Below are 22,864 nucleotides of genomic sequence, written 5' to 3'. Positions count from 1 at the left end.
CACGTGCATGAATACAGGTATGTTGTCTGTGTCATTAGGCCAGGATTCAAGGCCAGACACATGGCCCTTCATAGAGCACGCTGGATTCCCTGAGTCTTCCTTGTGCATTACATCTGGTTAAACTTGGCCTCTCCTAATTATTGGGAAGCTAGTCCCATTTTCATCTCACCCTGGGCGACTCTGAGCAATGACCTTCCTTCCCACTCAGTGGCTAGCCCGCCCTGGCCCCAAGCTGCCGGAGAAGCTGCTTCTGTGCAGGAAAGGAAGGTCTGACCAGGGAGGTTTAGGTTGAGTTGGCCTTTCACTGTGAATTTGAGGTTTTATTCCAGTAAACACTTCACTAATTTATAGTTCCCCGGAGCAAAATGAGCGAAATTGGAAATAAAGTAGATGTTCCCTCTGGGAAATCATTGACAAGGATTTTGGAGGGCATTTTTCCTGGCAATTTCAGGAGAGAGGACCATTCTCTTCAGGTTTCTTTCTTAATCGGAAAGACTGACTCTGAGGCGGCGAAGGGGGCATTTGTGGGCCAGGGGGGCCCGTGAGCAGAGATGCCCAGGAGCAGATTCACCTGTACATGTGACCCTAAACGTGACCCCTCATCCTCCAGGAGCTGCAGTTCAAGGAAAATCACATCCCTTCTAGTCTAGTGTCTCTTTTTTGCATTTTTACAAAGAGAGACAGGTCCCAGGTACCCATGGGTCTTGCTTAGTCGTCTCCAGGTGGTTCAGGTGCTCAATCCTGTTGTCTGCCCACAATAAGAGATGGAGACACCCTGCTGCCTTCCCAGGGGATTCGAGAATACTGTGATAGGAGAAAGACATGAGAACTGCCTCTCTAACGTGACCTTTGCAAGAAAAAATAAACACTAAGTGCAAATACTTTCTGATCATCAATACGAAGGTGTGATGGCCTTCACTAACCCGTTCTTTTTTAACATTTGCTTCTTTGTTTGGCTGCATCGTCTTCGTTCTTCGCGGGGGGGGGGGGCGGCGCGGGGCGGGGGAGCGGTTTCTCCCTAGGTGCAGCACGTGGGCTTCATTGCCCCTTGACCTCTGGATCTTAGTTCCCCAACCAGGGATCGAACCTGAGTCCCCCACACTAGACGGCAAATTCTTAATCAATGGACCACCAGGGAAGTCCCAGTACTGTTCTTTGTATATAGTTTTACTGTATTTTAATACACATTCAGGAATATTTTATTCCTGCAACCAAAAAGCTTACAAATTTTTAATCATCTGTGTCCTAAACATTTTTGTGGTATTATTAAGACACTGACAAATAGGTTAGTCCTTTTATATTTACATTCTGTCCTCTTTTTAATTTCATGCCATTTAGACAGATTAAAACTAAATAGTATACAAGTTTCACAGTGGTGTTTTTTTTTCAGAATAGAATATTTGCATGTTGCACCAAAACCTTGTTTTGGACCAGTCAGGCAGCATTCGATACAAGGTAGTGGAAAGCCTCTATTATTTTAAAAATATATTCGACTTTATTACTTTCAAACTTGTACAGAAATTCAAATCTGGTTAAGCAGGTGTCATCAAAGAGCACCTTGGGCTGCTTCTGTGGTGACTAAATAAGCCTGGCTGATAATTCGCGTAGACATTATTAGTACCTAGGGCGAGGAAGTGGTCAGAAGCCTGCTCTCTGTTCACGGCTGGAATCTTCCTATCGCAAGCTTGCTTAGTTATCCCCGTAATTAGCCTACCTGTCAGGAGAGCTGATCCACGGAGGGGACCTTCAGCCCCTCCCCATCCCAATTATCCTTGGTGTCTGGATCCTGAAGATGCCACCACAGAGCGCAGGGCAGAGTCTTGGACTCAAGACCATAACTTGATTTTGCTCATTTTCAACCCCAGGGCCGCAGAGAGCAGCTCCGGCTCGGTGTCCACGCTCAGGGGCGTGTGGCCACAAGGCCCCTGCTCCATGAACCCTGCCCTGGCCTGGGAACATCAGCTCCACGTCCCTCTTCTGGCATCATCCTGTGGGCAGGGCCTCTGGTGCCATCTTGCTCCTTCCTTCGATTGCGATAAACTGTGCTGGGGTGTGCAATCTCCCACCACAGGCATGTGTGAGCGGATCTTAGCTGAGAGGGGGCATCGTGCGCTCTTAACAAGACCAGGGAATCTGAAAATGACTTTTTGGGAGCAAGGCTACTATAAGCTCAAAAAATTGAGAATGTAGGGGAAGAAAAATTACATATAATATCATCTCTCTACTAAATACAAGTTAGCTTTTTTATTAATCACATCTATTGAGGATCTTGAAGGCTGCTTCTTCATGTACCATGCAGGGTATGGAGTCTTTAAAAGGTGCATCATATTCCTGGGGGTGGGGGTGGTGATTCTGTAGCTTCCCTCTTGACATAGAACAATGATCAACCACAGACACCCTGCCCAGGAACACGGGTGGGTGGCGCGTCAAGGTCCACCCGTCCTTGTTGCCAGCAGTGGACAGTTAGGACCTCGGGTGGGTCGCAGATGGCGTGGTGCCCTAGGAAGCCAGGTGATGAGCTCCATGCACATACGTCTCATTTTATAGACCCGCCAGCTCCTGTAGTCAAGCCTTACATACGGACGACAGGCCAAGGGTGTGTGCTGTTCTCTGGATTTGCGTGTAAACCCCTGTGTGGACTCTGGGGGCCAGGGAGGGGCAGCCAGGGGAAGGTTCTGGAACATGAAGCAGCGAATCAGGGCTCAGACTCCGTCAGGCCTCCAGGACTCAGAGCTCCAGTCCGAGAAGGTGGGTGTCAGCGCAGCGGGGGTGTCACCTGCATCTTTCACCCATTACACCAGCCTGTGTGGAAGATGGCTTGCAGGTTGGCAAGGGTGGGGCAGAGACCTGTGGGGAGGCCTTGGTGACTGCCAGCGTTGGAGGTGATCCCAAAGTCGAGGTCAGGAGCAGAGCTGGTGCCAGGAGCAGCCAGACTCTGGGGGTCCTGCCAGAGGAACGATGTGAGCAGGTGGGCACCCCCCAAAGGTGCCCCCACCACCTGCATTCCCCAAAAGCAGGGAGCCTGGTGGCGGGGGGGGAGACTCGGAGCTGGTGAGGTGCAGCGGCAGAGAGCGGGCTGTCCCAGGCAATCTGAAGAGGGCCCTGTGAGCGCGAGGGGCGCTCAGGGGAGCCTGGGGCTGCACGCTGGTCGTCGGCATACATGTGGCGACTAACGCTCCTGAACTAGAAGAGTGAGGCGCCAGGTGTGCTGCTGATGGAGGAAGCCAGGACTGCAGCTGAGCCCCGGGGGTCGCCTTCTGTTCAACTCCACTCTGGAGGAGCCCCCGGCCACCCGACCACTTCCTGGAAATGGACGTTGTTACAGAGCGTCCACGTCCCGCCACAAACAGGTTCCCTCCGTGGCCGGCCGGCCCTGAGCTCAGCAGTCCGCGGGTGCCCTTAGGCCCCGGCAGCACAGAGGTCTCCCGCTCACCAACATGGCGGCCGGCGGACTGCCTTGCGAGGAAGCGTTTTCCGGCTGTGCGTGATGACGCAACTCCCCTGACACGTCATCAGAGCGACAGGGCTCCTCCCGAGCCAGCGGCGTCGCGGTCCGCGTTCCCTGGACGCTTGCTCTTCCTGCCGAGGCTGCGCGGACAAACCGGGAGTGGGTGGGAAAGTGTGACGACGCGGGTCCTCCACCGGAGGCGGTCCCGCCGACGGCTGACCATCTAGCGGAGCCGCTCCCACGCGCCGCCCCGAGGCCGGCGGGCCCCGCTGGGCCGGACGACCCGGCTGCGTGTCCAGCAGCGGGGAGGGCAGTGCCGCTCGGCAGTCTTTGCTGGGAGAGGAACCTCGGCTACACCTCAAGCATAGATTCACAGACTATTTCAGCTTAGGATTCCCTGGTAACTCTGCCTGCAATGCAGGAGACCCAGGTTAAACCACTGGGTCGGGAAGATCTCCTGGAGAAGGGCATGGCAACCCACCCTAGTATTCTTGCTTGGAGAATCCCATGGACAGAGGAGTCTGGGGCAAAGAGTTGGATACGACTGAGAGACTAACGCTTTCGCTTTTTGTTTTTCCCCTTGAGCCCTAAAGATGGGTTAGGAGACCCTGAGATGCACGTGTCTCTTAGTTCTTCGGGTAACTGTCTACCGTGTGTGCTTACTTCACGGTGCAAAACTTTTCCGGCACTCTCCCTCGCGTGGCCCTTTGCCAAGCCCTGGAGCTGACCTTCCCTGACCCTTCTCTCCATCCAATTCCAGACTGTCTCCAGGAGCCCAACCTCGGAGCTGGGTGCGCCCTTTGCAGAGCGGGCTGACCCCTCACCGGGGCTTGGGTTCCCCCACGGGCCCGGCACCCCGGCTCTTCTGCAGCGGTCGTGTTTTGTCTTGCATGTCGCATGGTCACCTGCTCCAAGTGCAGGACAGAGGCTTCTGAGGGCGCCTCTTGGGGCTTCAGCATCTGCCTGGCCCTCAACAGCACTTGGCACTGCACTGGGGATGCCAGCTATTTGAGTAAACAAGCTAATGAATGAATCGGAGTAAGTTGATTTGTGCAATGCAGTCTTATAAGGAGCCTGTGATCCTACAGGGGGACACATTGGTGTCAGCAGGCAGGCTGACCAGAGGACCCTGGGCGTAGGCGGCCACGCGTCTGAGCCTCAGGTTTCCCCTGGGGAAGGAGGGGATTCTACAGATGATCTGGAAAGTTCCAGTCAATTCATAAACGCTGATGCCCTGGATGGGAAGGAGACAGTGGTAGGGGTCGTGCTCTACAAGGTCAGCCTGGGACAGGGGACAGAGCTGTGCATGGACGGACAGTCTTGGTGACAGCCACATGGAGCCCTGGTGACTCGGGCACGACCTGGGTCCAGCCCCACTCTGCTGAGTGGTGTGCGGCGTCTACTGCACCCAGACCACGATTTTCCGAGTGAAAAGCAAAGGAGTAGAAAGCTGGGGCGGAAGCGGCATCACAGTCCAGCAGGAAGCTGAGTGGCCGGTCTGCTGTGCCCAGCGCCCGAGCAGACAGGCAGCTTGCCTGCAGGCGGCAGGGACGAGCCCCAGGCCCCCCAGGGCCCCCACAAGTCACGGAGCTGGACGGTCTGAGCTCGACTCTGAAAAGATGAAGAGGAAGCCCCTCTCCCCCAAATGTAGTCCCCTTGGTCCGTGGCAAGGAGGGGCGCACACCCCCATGCAGGCGGGGACCCAGAGGCTTGTGGGAGGAATACTCGCATCTTTCCACTGCTTCCTGCCCCACGTTTAAAACTCACCAAAGGAAAGGAAAGTGACCTCGGCCTGTTTCCAAGACCAGGGCTGTCTGCGGAAGCAGCGAGTGGCTCGTCCTCTCCCCGAGGGACTCGGGGTGCCGCCGCGGGTCCCCTCCCTCCGCTTCCTGCCTCCCATCCTGGCTCCTGTCTTCCTGAACCGCGCCGGCCCGTGGACCCCGCCGTCCTCTGCTGTCTCTGGCGCTCCCTGTCCACCACCCCGTGACGTGTTACACTGGAGACTTTAGTCCCTTCTGGGACTTTCAGTTGGAACATTTTTAGGCCACATAGCTTTCCCACGTTCTCTTCTCCAAGGCGTTTGTCTCCCAAGGAAGGGGGCAGCTGTTCGTTGGGTTTCCATTTTGTTGATTTGTTCTCCACTGAGCGTGGGGCGCGCTCAGTTCAGCTCTCGCACCACGTGGGGTCAGGGCTCCCGGGGCGGCTGGCGAGTGGGCAGAGGCGTCGGGTGGGTGGGGCTCAGCATGTGCCCGTGGGGAGTCTGAGCAAGCGTCAGTTGTTTCTGTCAGTCCTGGCCTTTCCCAAGGGAAGGCTCTTTCCGCTCGTCCCATCAGGATCGTCCCAGCGACTCGGCCTTGCTCCCTCTTGCTCTTTGCTTCTTGCCGAGGCGTCTCTGCTTCTTCCCCTTTCCCATCTCACGGTGAGACCTGTTCACCCTTGAAAATGCGTGTTTCCGGCTTTCAGTCCCTCAGGGAACTAAGTGGAGCCAGCTCTTAGGTTAAGTAGAAATCATTTAAGATTTTGTTCATCCCTTTGTTGCGAGTATTTGTGATCCATTAGCCAGCTTCTTTGGAAAATTCCTTTGGAAATCTAGTCAGGATATTTCCATTGCACTAATAAGGACCATCAAAGATGTGGAAGCGTGTCAACACCTTTGGGTTTCCCGGAGTGTGATGTAAGGAGGGCAGTAAGCATCTCGAGATGACCTCTTCTACCTCCGGGGGTCCGGGGCGGCTCCTCCAAGCCCCTTCTGGGGAGTCAGAGCAGGGCCAGGTCTCGGCAGTGAGGGCCCCCGCAGCGTCTCAGGATGCAGGTGACTGCTCTCGACCTGCTGCACACACGGTAGGCCGAAGCTGGCGCCCACACCACGGTTCACTGCAAGGATGAGACGCACGAAGTCTCTCAGGCGCCAGCTGCAGACCGAGAGAAGGCCTTCTGATGAAGGACTGGGGAGGTGCGAACGGCCCGCCTGGGCCTGGTGGGCCAGGCCAAAAGGGCTTCAGCAGGCTGGGGGCCAGCGGGCTGCAGGGGGGAGGTCAGGAGGAAAAAGACAGACAATCAGCACCTAAAGTCTGACCCAATTCCAGCACCATGTGAATGAAACGCAACTTCTTATACTCAAAACCCCAACACCCGAGGTCAAAATATTTCAGAGATAAAAGGACTCCATTTTCCTGATATATCTTTTTCTGCCTCTTGTCTAATATGGTATTATTTTAAAATGCTCATATCAGACTTGCAAATCAGGTTTAAGATCATCAAATAAAAATGTCCATCAGCCCATCAAACCCTCATCAGATCTCATCCTCGCTCACTAATTTCACTCTCTTCTCCCCACTTTCTGAATTCTAAAATGTTCTCCCAGCTGGCGTATTTTGATCATCTTTCGCTGTCATTTCTCAGCTTTCAGTCTGCCTTGAATACTTGCTTCAGTTCCCTTGCCTTTTTGGGTGACATGTGTTTTTCAGGTGGAAGCAGAGGCATTTTCATTACCTGTGCCTTGTCGGAGGGTCAGAACAGCACTGGAGATGTTGAGAAACCCTCTCTTTATTCTCTGCCCGTCTCGTAGCTCCAAGCAGACCAGACCCTCACGTCCTAGGCAGTCTTGTCTGCAACAGATAGGCATTGTAACGTTCCTGGTCACGTGCCGCGCCGCCTGGAAGGGGCTGGGCCGTGTCGCCTGGTCGCATTATCAGCCAGTGTGCTGGGGGCCGTGCTGGCGCTTCCCCACGAATATCGCGTCTCCTGCAAAGCCCCTTTTGATTCCTCAAGTTTCTGTCCGGGAGTGACCTTCCAGGAGCCTCTGATGCTAACTTCCTGGCATCAGAAACGATGATCTTGCTTTAAATCTTACATCTCATAGTCTCTGAGGCCTGTGGCCCTTGAGTCACTTCAGGAAACTCTGTTGCCGTTTCTCCCACGTGACTCTCTGGCCACCGGCCTCAGCTTCGCGTGGCCTCAGGCCCTGAGATGCTGAAGGCAGACAAGGCAGGCAGCTCCCTTATACCAGCAAACAGCTCTAGCAGAGGGCAGGGTGAGTCGGGTGGTAAGGCCAGCGGAGAAAAAACAACCCTTAAAACCCAGATAGCTGGCTGGCAGGCCTTGTCAAGCTTTTGGGCCTCCACACACTGGAAAGCATTCTGTCAACAGGAGACTGTCCCAGCTCTGTACAGCCTCTCAGAACGAGTATCAGCTTCAGCTGATCTTCCAAGCTGCTCTTCACACAGACCAGACTGCAGCCCCATCGTCCAGAGACCAGAGGAGAAAATGGCCCAAGAGGCATTTCTGCTGTGTGGTAGGCACTGCTAAGTTGCATAAGCGAACATGAAAATCACAGAAAATGCCTTCCTCAGAGTCCAGCCAGAGCGAGTGACTCAGGGCTGACAGCGAGCTTGCACGTGATGAAGGCTGGTGTCCCGGTCCCAGAGAAGAAACTTGCGTTCATCGTCTTCTGCTCCAGGTCGGTCTGGTCCAAAGACAGCTGGGAAGACGCGGGGCACAGAATCACGGTCTGGGGATGCTTCTGCAAGGTAGACCCCCACCCACCAGCAGCGGAGCAGCCAGACTGGGGAGGGGTCTCCAGAAGCTGGGGGCAGCTTCTCTAGGGGCCCTCAGAGGCAGGGAGGCTGTGACCTCTCTGCAGCCCCCGTCAAACTCAGAGGTGAGAGCAGCCACGAAAGGCCGGTCCCCAGGCGGCCCATGGTGCGGGCTCTCAGGAATCCATCCATCTCAGGAATTCCATGGCTCTCAGGAATCCATGGCACCTTTCTGGCTGAAGTGCATCTTCTCTGGACCAGGAAATAACTTCCTGAACAGCCTCAGCAAAGAAAGTCTCACGACTGGGTGTCAGTACCCCCAGGAGCCTCTCTGGGAGCTGACATTGTACGCAAGCAGAGAACAACCACACGCTGGACTCCCCAGCCTCGAGGACGCACCAGCCCCCCATCCCCTCTGATAAGCAAGGATGCGGTTGTTTTACGTTTGATGTCCTTTGAGTTTCAACAGCTTGTTAGGTCGATCGCTCTTTCCCTGATATGAGAAGTGAGCATCCTTGCCATGAGGCAAATGCAGGCCCCGGGTCCTCACAAATTAGCATCCAGCCCGGTGTGGCCACGTGCTAGCCGGGCACCTGGACTCATTGGCCTCCTTCTCTCCCGTCTCGGCCTGGAGACGTGGCAGCTGGGGAGCAAGTCTGGGGAAGGCTGATGGGAGGAGCATCTCAGGGCCTGGGGTCTGCCGTTCCCCTCAACAGAGCGCCATCAAAGCCCAGGCACCCCGAGGTCCTCCCCTCTGCAGAGCGAGCCCCTGGGCCTGGAGGCTGCGGATGCGTTGCGCTCACACGTGCACACCCTGCCCGGCGTGGAGAGGGTGGGGCTACAGCCCCAGGGCCCCGGCACGCAGCGCAGAGCCCGTCCCGAGGGGTGACCCAGCGGGAGTCCCCAGGCCATGCAGGCATGCTCTGTCCCCGGTAGCACGTGTCTGCAGGCAGGTCTCCAGTCTGTGTCTCAGGACACAGCTGTATCAGCAGAGCTTCCAGGCGCTGTAACTCAGACTATCCGGGAGGCCCCGGGGGAGCCTGGCTGCAGGGTGGCCTCTGGTCCCCCAGGCTCTCAGACCCATGGTTCCTGAAGCTCTGGGGGCCCAATAGTGTGTCTGTTCCAATAGTTCCTGACTCTGGTTGTGCACTGCTGTCCAGGCAAGAGACTGGTTTGACTGAGCCCTGCTCCCCGTGAAAGGCCTTCGCTGCCTCCCTGGGATGCCCACCTCTCCCCGCCAGCTCCCCATGCTCAGAAGCAGGCTTCCCCAATTCTCCCACACATCACAGAATCAGCAGCACCAGGGGGTGTCTGAGGGAGGAGGTTTCCATAGCAACCGGCTCGCTCATCCTGTGGTACCTCCCAGTGTCGGGTGGGCCCTGCAGTGCCGTGAGGCCTCCCACCCGGCATGAACTGCCAGAGAGCCTTCCTCCCAGGGGGGCAAAACTTGCCCTGTCTTCTGGGCCAGAGGGTGGGCCCCCACCCCAGAGACCTCCCCAGGCTGCTGCTGATGGAGCGGGAGAGTGGCGGATCACCGCACTCCTCTCCTCCTGCAGGAGTTCCTGGGTGAACCTGCTCTTTCCCTTCTTTCTTCCTCTTTTTCTTCCTTCCTTCTAATTTTTTCAGAAAATGATTCTCCTTTACAGCTAACATAACAAAAATCATTTTTAAATGTGATTCATTTCCTATAAACTCATTTGTGGTTTGTGATAAGTGAAGTTTTTATAAAATATGCTCTGGGATAGCCATGTTTTAAAATGATTTCCTTAAAAATCAGATCCAGGTTGGTTTCCATTAAACACAGATAGTATTGATATTTAGCAGACTCCACGACGTGGTTTTATTTGTAAGAGTTTCCTGCACACGTCGGAATGGAGAGCCCTCAGTGGCAGTGTGTCCACGGTGAGCGGGATCCCAGGTCTGTTTGTCTCCCTAACAAGCCCATCTGCCCCGAGCCCGCTGCCCTGCCCACAGCCCCATGTGGCATCCTTCGGGGAGCTGAACCATCCACAGAGCCCCTGCCACCTGAGGCCCACTCCCAGGACACCCAGGCACCACCTGGGACCCTCCGTGGGCAGAATGTCACAGCCCAGGACCAGGACGCTGTCCCCACAGAGGACCGGAAGCATCTGAGCCAGACCTCATGGCAGGGGGACCCGGGATGCTCTGCAGCACTGGGGTTGTCGTGAGCCAGGCAGAGGAGCGTCCAGAGCCAGTGCCTGTCGGTGGCTGTCGTGGCGCCTCTCCAGGGACACTGCCCACTGTCCATCAGCCTTCCCAGGTTAAACCCACTAGCCCTCCAGCAGGCAGTGGCCTCTGAGGCGGCCGGGGGCACATCTTAGGCACCTCTGTGCCCGCTTTGTCTGCGAGACCAGCCAAAGAGAGTAGAACCCAGCACCCAGGGCTGCTGGAGAGAGTGGGTGAGCAGCTAGACCGCCTCCTGCTGCACAGAGGCCTTCATGGTCGCTGACGCTCACTCCGGGATGCTGGGTGGTCAGGGACAGTGGCCGTTCTTAGGAAGCACCCTGCACAGAAGCCTAACTGGGCTCCGAGCCCATCCTCAGTGCTAGGGGGAAAGTCATCAGGCTCCCTGAGATTCAGGATCTCCGTGAACCAGCCCATCTGGAAAGAAAAAAAATAGCTGTCGTATTCTGCATTTTCATACTGTTCATGGGATTCTCGAGGCAAGAATACTGAAGTGATTTGCCAATGCTTTTGAACTGTGGTTCTGGACTCTCTTGAGAGTACCTTGGACAGCAAGGAAAACAAACCAGTCCATCCTAAAGAAAGGCAACCCTGAATATCCATTGGAAGGACTAAGGCTGAAGCTGAAACTCCAATACTTTGGCCACCTGATGGGAAGTGCCAGCTCACTGGAAAAGACCCTGATGCTGGGAAAGACTGAAGGCAGGGGGAGAAGGGGACGCCAGAGGATCGGATGGTTGGACGGTGTCATTGACTCCATGACCATGAGTTTGAGCAAGCTCCGGGAGACGGTGAAGGGCAGGGAGGCCTAGTGTCCTCTGTCTCAGAGTCGGGCCTTGGGGTGGGGAGGGCTTGGGAGGGCCGGTTGCCAGGCTCACTTCGTCCCTATGATCACAGAGTCCCTGTGATCACACCCAGCTTCACACACGCAGATGCTCAGGACCTACGACTCAGTCCGTGCGCAGCCCCACTGGTCAACAGGCTGACACCCACCCAGAAAGCATCCTCAGCCCTGCTGCCCATAGGAGTACCCGGGGTGGAGGGGCAATGCTGGCCGACTGAGCAAGGACAGGAGACGGCAGTTCACCAGCTCCAGCTGGGAGGAAACCCAGCACTCGGGTGGAAGACCAGATCACTTCCCGGGACACAGCCGGACCATCCCCCGGCCACTGAGACCAGGAGGGCCCCGAGGACAGGCCCCTTGAGAGCACACACCACCTACCCAGGCGTCCTCACTGGCTCTGGGTCACCCGGCACCTAGCTTGCTGAGCGGAAAACGGAGGAGCCGCCGAAGCCCACGCTCGGAGGGAGAGTCTCTCCTCCATCTGCCCCGGGACAGGGAGCCAGGCAGGCGGGGGCCGGACAGGGAGCCAGGCAGGCAGGGGCCGGCCGCTGGGCCCTGAGACCAGCAAGAACGGGCACAGAGGGCAGGCCCTGCTCTGCCCCACGGGGGTCTCGAGGGTGACTGTGGGGGCGTCGGGTCTCGGGGGTGACTGTGGGGGCGTCGGGTCTCGGGGGTGACTGTGGGGGCGTCGGGTCTCGGGGGTGACTGTGGGGGCGTCGGGTCTCGGGCGTGACTGTGGGGGCGTCGGGTCTCGGGGGTGACTGTGGGCTTCAGGTCTCGGGGTGACTGTGGGGCGTCGGGTCTCGGGGGTGACTGTGGGGGCGTCGGGTCTCGGGGGTGACTGTGGGGGCACAGGTCTCGGGGGTGACTGTGGGGGCGTCGGGTCTCGGGGGTGACTGTGGGGGCGTCGGGTCTCGGGCGTGACTGTGGGGGCGTCGGGTCTCGGGCGTGACTGTGGGGGCGTCGGGTCTCGGGGGTGACTGTGGGCTTCAGGTCTCGGGGTGACTGTGGGGCGTCGGGTCTCAGGGGTGACTGTGGGGCGTCGGGTCTCGGGGGTGACTGTGGGGGCACAGGTCTCGGGGGTGAATGTGGGCTTCAGGTCTCGGGGTGACTGTGGGGCGTCGGGTCTCGGGGGTGACTGTGGGGGCCTCGGGTCTCGGGCGTGACTGTGGGGGCACAGGTCTCGGGGGTGACTGTGGGCTTCAGGTCTCGGGGTGACTGTGGGGCGTCGGGTCTCGGGGGTGACTGTGGGGCGTCGGGTCTCGGGCGTGACTGTGGGGGCACAGGTCTCGGGGGTGACTGTGGGCTTCAGGTCTCGGGGTGACTGTGGGGGCACAGGTCTCAGGGGTGACTGTGGGGCGTCGGGTCTCGGGCGTGACTGTGGGGCGTCGGGTCTCGGGGGTGACTGTGGGCTTCAGGTCTCGGGGGTGACTGTGGGGGCGTCGGGTCTCGGGGGTGACTGTGGGCTTCAGGTCTCGGGGTGACTGTGGGGCTTCGGGTCTCGGGGGTGACTGTGGGGGCGTCGGGTCTCAGGGGTGACTGTGGGGCATCGGGTCTCGGGGGTGACTGTGGGGGCGTCGGGTCTCAGGGGTGACTGTGGGGCGTCGGGTCTCGGGGGTGACTGTGGGGGCGTCGGGTCTCGGGGGTGACTGTGGGCACAGGTCTCGGGGGTGACTGTGGGGGCACAGGTCTCGGGGGTGAATGTGGGCTTCAGGTCTCGGGGTGACTGTGGGGTGTCGGGTCTCGGGGGTGACTGTAGGGGCGTCATTCCTCACGGTGACCATTCACTCCTGGCCTCCTCACCCGTCAGCTCATCTCATCCCACTTCTCTTTCTTCCTCAGCCCCTCTCTCTTGCTTCACTCCGAGTGCTTCTCCCAATTTGCCCTTCAGACATGTCCACCTGGGGGAGGCCTTGCTTCTCTGCAAGGTTCCCAGTGAGGACGCCTGCTTGTGGGCTCCGTGGCCCTGTGCTCTCCCTGCAAACAGTGTGCACCAGGCTCACCTCCCCAGGGGCAGTGACCTCCAGCTGAGGCTCCAAGGGGGCCGACGGCAGGCAGTCTCCACTTCAGCACGCCTGGAGACCTACCACAGTCACAGAGGGGACCGGGTCCACCCTATGCCCAGCGCCCCCAACCCAGCCCCCTGCACTGGCCCCAGGCTGATGCAGGCGTGTCCGGGAGCCAGGTCCTTGGCACCTGCTCGCGTATCTCCTCCCTTCCCTACCCTCTCCCTGCCTCGTCCCTGCCTGTCATCTCCGCTGGGTCAGGCCTCTCCTTGACCGTCCTGGGCACCTTCTGGCGATTCTGGGCTTTTCCTCAGTGGAAGGAACCTTCCTGAGTCCAGACCTGCTCTCCGGGTCACCACGTCTGGGCCACGCAGGTGGTTCACAATCTGACACCCCTCTGTGCCCTCGCCCCTCCCGTAATCGGAGGGAAGTCAGGACCATCCGTGACTTTTGGGCCCTTCTCGGGGCCATGCCCTCCATGCAGGAATCACAGGAGTGGGTTTCTGTTCTCTCCCACTCGTGAGACACCCAGAGGGCCACAGGGGTCAGAGGAGCGAAGAACCTTCTGTGTCTTTGAACTTCCCCCAGACGAGGGCTAGACCACACAGCAGGGCTGTAGGCTTGGAACTGTTCGCAAGAAGAGGACATTTACAGAGTCTAGTGGAGTGAAAAAACACCAGAGGAGGAGAGGTTTCTGCTCTGCTCTCCGCAGCGTGCCTCCTGTGTGACCCTAAGCATGGAGCTCACCTGTCTGGATTCACCTTCTTGGCTTTAGATAAGGATATCTGATGAATCTATTTCTAAAAACTTCTGCGAAACTCAGCATCTATGAAACCATTTAAAACTTAACAAAAAAAGACGTGAGACAGGGAAAAGGCAGATTCCATAGAGGAAGGGCGGGCACACCAGAGGCTAAGATGAGAAACCAACCTGAAAAGTGTTCAAAACCCAGACAGTTGTGAGCAAGAGGCTCGGGCCGGAGGCTGGACGTGGGCCAGGGGGTGGGGGTGGACGGGAAGAGAGAAGGCACGCAGCACGAGAGTTTGCAGAAAACCCCAGGATCACTCAGGTAGAAGATGGGCCAAGAAATCTTTTTAATTTTCTCCTGTTTAGAATAAAAGACACTTTCTCTGAGAAAAGGTAAGGGCTTCAACAAATGAGAGGCCCACAAGCATGACAAGTATGAGAAAATGAGGGAGACGGCAGCAACAAGAACGTGACAAGCAGGCGCAAGATTCCAGCTGAGAGGGGCGATGTGACTGGTCCCGGGGCCCCTGCCCCTGGTCCTAGACTGTCCTTTCCTCTGCCCTAGACAAACCTCCTCCCAAAGGCTCGCTGTGGTCAGCAGTTTAGGAAGTGGACTTGCTTTTAAACTACGTAACCTCTGTCTTCTGCTCCCTCGAGAGGGGCTCTGTGCCGCCCATGGACAGAGCAACGGAGCTGGCTCTGCCAGTCCCCACCATCCTAGCAGGGAGCCTGGCCGCTCCCCTGCTGCGGACGTGCATGTGCCCCGTGGCATGTCCACACCAAAGCCTGTGCCCGCCCAGTAGGCGGCACTGCGCCTCAGGTGCCCGTGGGCTCGGGGATGGGCATGGCCCGTGCATGCCTGCCTGGAGTGTCCCTGGCATGATGACCCTCAGCCTCCTCCCCGAGTGCAACGCCACTGACTCCTGGCGTTGAGAAGACGGGCCTGGACGAGCCGGCAGCCCCCTCCCTGCCCCCTCCTGGTCAATGACCTTTGCCCACCGTCCATTCCCCAGGGTCCACTTCTTACCACTAAAGCCCAGCTGGATGTGGTCACCTGAGAGGTGCCACCAAATGCTGCCTCACCTGAGCGGCAGGGACGTGGGTGGGACGTCATGAGGGCAGGAAAGGGCACCCCCTCCATCCCCCTCCTGCTCCGTGGCCAGAGAGGGTCCCCTCCCAGTGGGCACTCGAGTCCGTAATGCCCGTCTTCCACCCCGTGTAAGTGGCGTGGCCGTCCTAGCGCTCCGTGCAACCTCGGAAGGTGAGTACCCCCAGGCGGCCCTGCCCGCGTCCAGCCCCCAGGCCCAGCATGCCCGTCACAGGCACAGCGAGCGTGGCAGCCCCAGGACACGGGGACGGCTGGCTGGGGTCAGCGGCGGCTTCTCCAACAGTCACCTTTCTGTATGTTCTTTTTTGCATGGGTCCTCCGCGTCCAATTCCAATTCTGACCGCGGCCGCCGCAGCTCCGGCCTAGCCGCTCCCCTGCTGCTGGACGTGCATGTGCTCCCGCAGCAGTGCCCCAAGGACACGCCCCGTTATTGAGAGGGACGCCAGCACTGCTAGGTAGGTCGGCCGCCCTGGACAGGAGCCTGTCCCTGATGACCTGGGGCGCCGGGCAGTGGGCAGTGGCTCAGAGCGGCGCCTGGGGTCCGAGCCAGCACCCGGCCCGATGGGGAGGCCTGAGAGCAGAGATGCATGGTTGGAGGATGCCGGAGAGCATGCAGCATGAACTGCAGGACTGCCCACCCCCACGCTCCCCAAACCGCCAGAGTGCATCCCGAGTGTCCCCAGAGATGGGCCCAGGAGAGGGCCAGGCCCTGCCCACCCCCACGCTCCCCCAACCGCCAGAGTGCATCCCGAGTGTCCCCAGAGATGGGCCCAGGAGAGGGCCAGGCCCTGCCCACCCCCACGCTCCCCAAACCGCCAGAGTGCATCCCGAGTGTCCCCAGAGATGGGCCCAGGAGAGGGCCAGGCCCTGCCCACCCCCACGCTCCCCCAACCGCCAGAGTGCATCCCGAGTGTCCCCAGAGATGGGCCCAGGAGAGGGCCAGGCCCTGCCCACCCCCACGCTCCCCAAACCGCCAGAGTGCATCCCGAGTGTCCCCAGAGATGGGCCCAGGAGGGGGCCAGGCCCAGCCCAGCTCCATCCGTGGCCAGAGCCCCAGAGCCCTTACGTCAGTGTTGACAGCCAGGACCGGGGCAGCGCCCACCCTCCAAGGACATGCAGGGGCCTGACTTGGGGGATGAGCAGCAGGCGGGTCTTACAACACTCGTTAAAGGTGACCCCAGGCTGATGCAGGCGTGTGGGCCTCTAAGTCGTCAGAATTTAAACCCGTGAGGACACGCCATTTACCAGCGGGTGGCAGGGTACGTGTGCCACCCAGCTGGGCTTTGCAGACTGCAGCTCTGCTGTGGTCAATGAGTCACCGGGCATCACGGCTCTGGTGAAACCTGCCTCACAAGCCACCATGCATGCCCACCCGCTGCCCCCCGACCACACTGGGCTGTGGGCAGTCAGCAGCCTGGGGGCCCCTGTAGCCGCAGCTTTAAATTTGATCTGCAAGACCACACTTTGCTCTTAGTAACCTGAGGTCTAACCCATTCCAAAACGCTATCTGAATCATCAAAATGAATGTTTTTGAAAAATTGTGTGAAGGGTACTACATTTTATGATTCTTTTTCATTGATTTGTTTGTGTCTGAGTGTAATCTAAAAAGAAAAGTGCTTGGAAGCAAAAGAAAAAGGTGATTTTGGTTCACAAGTCATGTATGAAAGCAAGGCTTTCTCCCCAAGTCTGCTAATATCAGGGCTCGAAATGTGTAGACATTCAGGACGCCGGAAGGCCAAGTGTGCAGGATAAAGGTCCTCACGTGACTCGGGAAGGGCGGAGAACCGGGGATGGGGAAAGTTGGGGTGCGTCCTGTGGACAGGCGCAGCTGGAAGCCCAGTCTGCAAATGCCTCCCCCAGGCCTGGGAGGGAAAGGCGCCCACCCGCCCCCTCTGCAGGCCAGCAGGGGCGTGCAGGTGGCATTACAGGGGCCGGGACCCCCGACCTTGCCGAGCCCCCCGCCCAGGAAGCAGCCTTGGCATCCGAGCTTTGTCCCCACGCCCGCGGTGTGTGGTGTGTCTGCAGTGCTCCTGTGCCTTTTAACAGGAGGCAAGAAAAAGGACGAGGTGAGACAGGGGCCTCGAGCCGGGGCCGGGTCGGGTGGGAGGATGGGAAGGTTCCCAGTGAAAACCTAGGCGGGGGCTAGGTGGGGCCTGGGTGGAGGAAGGTTGAAACTTGTCTCCTCCATACCAAATTCAAAAAGAGAGAAAATGACTGGTTGTCATGCAAACTAAACATCAATTCATAAGACCCTTGCTTTCCCCCAGTTTCAGGAAATAAGCCCAGGAAACTGGGTGGAAGAGATGCCTGTTGCGTCTAAGTGACCTGGTTTCTTTCTGTTTGGGGAGAAGATTGCAGAGTCGGTCTGCGTCAGCTTTCTGTTTGAAGCACCTTTATTTGGCACTCCTCTGCATTTCTTCATTGTTTCCCATTTACATGCGCAAAAATTCAAAATTAAGAGATGCATTTTTAGAACTATATCTCTTTAAGTCAAAAAAAGATGTTTTTGCATTTTCACATAAATGTTTTTGAGTTGAACTTTTCATATAAATGGGACAGGTCTTTTACAGAGTTGATGTCAATCATTCCAATTAGTTTACTATTATAGATGAGGCCTAATTTTGCATTTTCCTGATTTCATTTAAAATTGAGAGTATTTAAAACTGAGAGTATTTTGTGTTTTACTTAACAAATGCCCCTGGTAGGATGAGTGTGAAAGAAAGGGGCCAAAACAGGCTTTTACAACGGGGGACACATGTACACCCAATGAATGGCAAAAACCACCACGATATTGTTAAGTAATTAGCCTCCAATTAAAATAAATAGATAATTTTTTTTTTAATGAAAAGGGCTGTCACAGAAGCATGCCACAAAATTTTTCTAAAGTCTCCCGGAACCTGAGTCTGACCTTTGGCCCTGTCATCCCATGGGTCCAGTGAGCGTTTCTCTGCCAGCTTTGCTGCTGCCGGCAGAGCCAAGGCCTGTCTGTAGGTTGACCTCACAGGGCGGCTCACTGGCGAGGTGAGGCCCAAGGACAGGTCAGACCTGCAGGCAGGATTTTAGCCTTTAGTTATAAGATTTTAAAAAATAAGTAACCAGTTTTATCAAGATGAGGGACCTGAGTATGCTGAGAACACTGTCCCTGTGGACCGGCCCTGGGGAGGCATCGCAGCAGAGGCTGGGCAGGCTGGCCACACGGACCGGCCCTGGGGAGGCATCGCAGCGGACGCTGGGCAGGCTGGCCACACGGCCTCGTGTGGCTCCTGCCGCCCACCAGTGCTGGCGCCTCCCCCGGCCAGGGGCTGCAGAGAGACTGACGGGCTCTGGGTCCTCACCCGCGTCACGTCCGGTGAACTTGATCACTGAGAACAAGCATCTGAGGCCACGCTGGACACCTGCCTGGCCATCCGCTGCCCCCATCAAGGGGCCGATGAGACAGCTCCCTTCCTGAGCCCAGGGTGGGCGGCTGCACAGACTCAGGGCCCGTCACCGACGGAGGCCCTCCTGTCGCGAAGAAGATGCCCTGCTTTAAATGTCTCAACAGAACTACTTATCAAGCCCTCGAATTTACAAAAGAGAGAGAGGATGAGCAACAAATACAAAAGAAAGAGGATGACTGGACACAGAGGAGACGCTTTAAAGATGTCCATCGGGGTAATTAAGTGACATAGCACGGCTTCAGTCAACAGATTAAACCACGTCTATCCCCGCTACACCCTGCATCAGGGTCCCGGTTCTGTAAACAGGAGGAAAATGACAGCAAGGGGTGACATGTCCTGCAGAGGATGCATCAGAGGCGAGGTGAGGAGGCAGCCTCTGCCCCGTTTGTGATGTGGGATCAGAGGCTTCTCCTGATACAGGCCGTGACGCGTGGAGAGGCCCTCTCCTGCGCTGGCGGGGCTCTCGCCCCGGGGAAGTGTGAGCTGCAGTGGCCCCTCTGGGGGCAGATGGTCAAGAGGAAGTCGGAGCACTTGGGCCTTAGGCCTTAGCCTCACAAAAGCCACAGAAACCTTTTCTGTCCCTGCTGAGAGAGGCTAGTTCTAGGAAATCCAGGAGTTTGTGAGTGGTCCTGATTTTTTTTTCAGACTTGCCTGAATTTTGCAAAACATGAACATGGTTTAAAGATTGTATTAGGTTTTTCCATCCAGCTTCTTAAATGTCTGCACAGGACCAACTTATTCAGCCAGATAATGACATGAACTACCCCGAGTTACTTTCTCTTGATATGGATTAAATCCCAAGGCAATTCAAGGTCACAGATAAGGCAAAGGATCATGAATATTTTCGTTGGGAACAGACAGAGATTCTAAGATTACGGGTTCACTACTTCCTGTCTCAGAGTGTTTTTACCCATGGTACCTTTGGACTGGAGAGAAAAAAAAATGGAGAAGCTAGTATTTTATTTATCAGAAAGTTACAGCTCTAACCACAGGCCTGTAAAACAGACCTGGGGGAGCGTCAATGACAACCGGCCGGACTCAGGGAGGACCGCTGGCTGGGGTGGCCTCACCCAGGTGCTGGAGCTCCAGCCTCATGGGGAATTTCCATGGAAACCCAGCCATGCTCTGCTGCCGTTTCCAAAGCCAAGCTGTGTCGCACGTGCGGCCTGCCGGCTCCACCCTCAGGGATGTGGGTGGTCCCGCACGGCCTCCCTTCACGGAGGATACGCGCCCCTCCCCAGAAGCCCATCGAGCTTCTGTGCATTGATTGTGCAGCAACCTGAGCTGCTGCCGGAGCTGATCCGCTGAGAAGCAGAGACCCCTTTTGTTACACGAATGGCCGCTTCCTCGTTCACCAACTTCAGAAAACAGTGTATTTTTAAACGCTGGGATGTATTAAAGCGAGGAAGTCTGTATGCAAACCTCAGAGTTTGTAAAAGGCTTAAAGTCTTGAGCAGTAACACGAAAATGAGCTCCACAGCGCTGTTAGAGAATCACGAGTCCCCATCCCGGACTGCCTCCTGCGGTTCAGAAGCACTCCCTAAAGAAGAAAATGCCAAGCCACCGCCCTGCGGAGAGCCAGGGCGGGCTGTTTCTAGGATGGGCGACCATGAGTGCAAATTCGCAGCCCCCACCGGCCCGTCTTCCTTCCCCCAGGTGAGGGTGTGACCGCGGAAGGCTTAGCTTCTCCACACTGGCACAGCCAACAAGCAGCAGGCCAGGTACTGGATCTCATCTACCTAACTTGAAACTCTGAGGATAAAACAACAAACCTTTCCAGAAAGCCAGGCTGCTTTCTGGAAATGTTTTTTTCTTTCTTGACACTGTGAAAGCTCTGAAAATGACCCAAGGCAACATTTTCTTTGTTTTCATGGTGACAGAGGGTGTTTTAAATGCATCTTTTTCTTCAAATGACACTTTCATAAATGGTTTAAACGCACAAAAACTACTCCAAAATCCTCTTCTCTTTTTTATAATTAGTACAGATCTTGTTTTCATTTGCACAGTCTTGGTTGTGACGCCTCAATTAAACCGGAACAGGGTGTGTCAACCTCCTCTTGCCTCTACCAAAAGAAGTCATTAAAAATTTCTACTCGTGTTTAACTGAATATATTTTAAATAAATTTGCACTGGGAGCTGAAATTAGGAAGAGTTAAAGGGTTTCTTTGCCCACAAAGCAAGGCCAGGAGTGCATGATTGCCTGGTGGGAAACGTTTCTGTTTCTTGATACATTTTCAAAACACAGACGTGCATGGGGAGTTGCTTTTCTTAGAATGATTTTTATTGCTTCAAAATGTCCTCCCTCTGGGGTTGGGGGGGGTCTCTCCACATGAGGTGCCATTCGGGAAATCAGCTAGTTAAATTCAGTCCCTCACGTTATTGACCGAATAGTCTTGTGATCAGGCTTGAAGTTCGTGAACAGCTGCTCCTTTGGCGACAGTCAGGTCCACAGTCTGATCCGGGCATTGTTTTTGATGAAAGGACAGCATCCTTCGGCCTCTGACTCCAGTTTTTACACCCTGACTCCGCTTACACACGTCGACGACTTCTTCTCAGTGTTTGCCTTCCCCCAGAGTGCAGGTGGTAAATTAAACTTTCATCCTTCAGAGGACACACCAGCCCTATGCTTGAGGTCGGTGACTGTGGTCCTTTCCTCAGGACTAGATGAGAATTAGGCAGTTCCTAACATCAACAACAGACTGGACGTCTGTCTAAGTGTCAAGATATGACATTCACACCCCTGGACTCAGCCCGGGTCTATGTGGGCCCATCACACTCGCCCTGACACGCTCACTGACCTTGAGAAAGTCTGTCTGTGAGCAAGTAATTTGCTGGCCTTGGCCCAACAGCCAATACCCAGGTGGCTTTCAGAGTGGAGAGCAAGCTGAAATCACCTAGAAAGCATTTACACTTATGACTGTTTTATATTTGTGATCTGTGTCCCTGCCAGGAATTCAGAGGCTCACTGAGTGCGGATGTTGGCACAGGGCCCCCTCCAAGAGTCCCTCCTGGGCAGTAACACTGCTCTCATTTCATCCTTGCTTCTTGAGAGCTGACATTTCGTAAAAAGAACAGACGTGTTTTCCTCTTTTGTCCTTCATTCTCACCCTCTTGGCGGCTACAAGCGTAGCTGAAGTAGCTGGAGCCAAAGCGTCTTTGCAGGACTGCTGGTTCCCGCGATGGTGGATTCAAGGCAGTCCGCAGAGGCAGGACTCAGGGAACTCTCTTCACACACAGCGTCTGCCACGAGCTCAGCTCTGATGTGGCAGAGAGACTGCAGGGAGCTCCCAGGAAGGTTTAAACACGGGCCCCCTAAGCGTCCGGACCCCTCTCATTATCTCAGTTGACTTGACCTGCGGACCAAGAGACCTCGGTGTCAAAGCAGAGCTCCCTGAGTGCCCACGGAGGGTCTGAAAGACCCCTGGTCCTACTCCCTGGCCTAGCACGGGGGTGCCTGCACCAGGCCCCATGGTCGATCAGGGGCAGGGCTGGGAGGGGTCAGCGTGGCCGGGCCCTTTGTAACGCGTTGTTTTGAGTTTAGACACAGACCAGCCTCGGGCCAGCGTGCGTGCCTGTTCGTGTGAAAATCCTCAGATCGTGCGCAGAAGGTGCAGCAACTCGCCAGCTGTGCCTGGCCCACCGCGCTTGAATAAGAGACGGGGCGGGCACGTGGGGCGTGTGGAGCAGGGGAGACTGCAGGCTGAATATCTGGGGACCAAGTACTTCCCCGAGACCCCCGGCCCCCGGGAGCGCCGCCGTGTGCAGGGGGGAGGTCCGGCCAAGCCTGGAGGAGATGGGGATGGGGCTGCTCCGTGCACCCGGGGGCCCTCCAGCTCTGCCCTGCCTCCTTCACCAAGGGAGGCTCAGCACCCAAGAGCCTTAGAAACCAGATGAATACGGAAGCTACTTGTTCAGGAGACTGATGCCTTTCCAGTGACCCCGTGTGTGTCTGTGATTGCAGGTGCCCCACGCCTGGCTGCGACGGCTCCGGGCACATCACCGGCAACTACGCTTCCCACCGAAGGTACGTGCTCGGGCTCGAGACCCTCCCCCCGAGCCCCTGCCCCTGAGCCCTCTCAACTCAGGCTCCACACATGCTCAGGTGGCCCCACCGGGGAACTGAGGGTCTACAGACCCTAGACCACAAAGCAGCCTGGCCCCGGCCAAGGCACCCTCACTCAGAACACCAGCTCTCGGGCCCACAGGCCCCTCGGACGCCCCCGTCCCCCGGCAATGGTGCCACCAGCTCCATCTCAGGAACCCTTTCCCAAGTCATGCAGGGGCACGCCCCTCTAAACTGACAAAGGATGAGAAGGAGAGCCAGGATATTATAAGCTCCCTGAGAACAGCCACTGAGAGGCAAGCTTGCTAATCCCACTGAGAGCTGATCTCCTAAATATTGAGATTAGAGCCACAAAGCTGTTTGGTTATTATAAGCAGGGATCAGCAGAGCTGAGCACACAGAAACGCTTGACCTCACAAATCCAGGCCCGCCGGTCCCCGAGGGCAGGGACTTCTAAGGGCAGCGTGG

General features: G+C 56.7%; 1 protein-coding gene across 20 annotated transcripts in view; it reads left to right on the top strand.

Annotated features, from left to right (window-relative positions):
• Nucleotides 1-22,864, top strand: part of MYT1L (myelin transcription factor 1 like) — a 403,728-nt gene that overhangs the window by 346,558 nt on the left and 34,306 nt on the right. For all 20 annotated transcript variants that reach the window (XM_060410777.1, XM_042242758.2, XM_060410779.1 and 17 more), the window contains one exon: nucleotides 22,295-22,357. In XM_060410777.1, coding sequence (XP_060266760.1) covers nucleotides 22,295-22,357 — 63 coding nt within the window. The remainder of the gene's footprint in view (nucleotides 1-22,294; nucleotides 22,358-22,864) is intronic.

Source organism: Ovis aries, chromosome 2, assembly GCF_016772045.2.
Source record: "Ovis aries strain OAR_USU_Benz2616 breed Rambouillet chromosome 2, ARS-UI_Ramb_v3.0, whole genome shotgun sequence".
Lineage (NCBI taxonomy): Eukaryota > Metazoa > Chordata > Mammalia > Artiodactyla > Bovidae > Ovis > Ovis aries.
The sequence above is the reverse complement of the archived record's forward strand: the minus strand, read 5'-3'. Positions and strand labels throughout refer to the sequence as shown.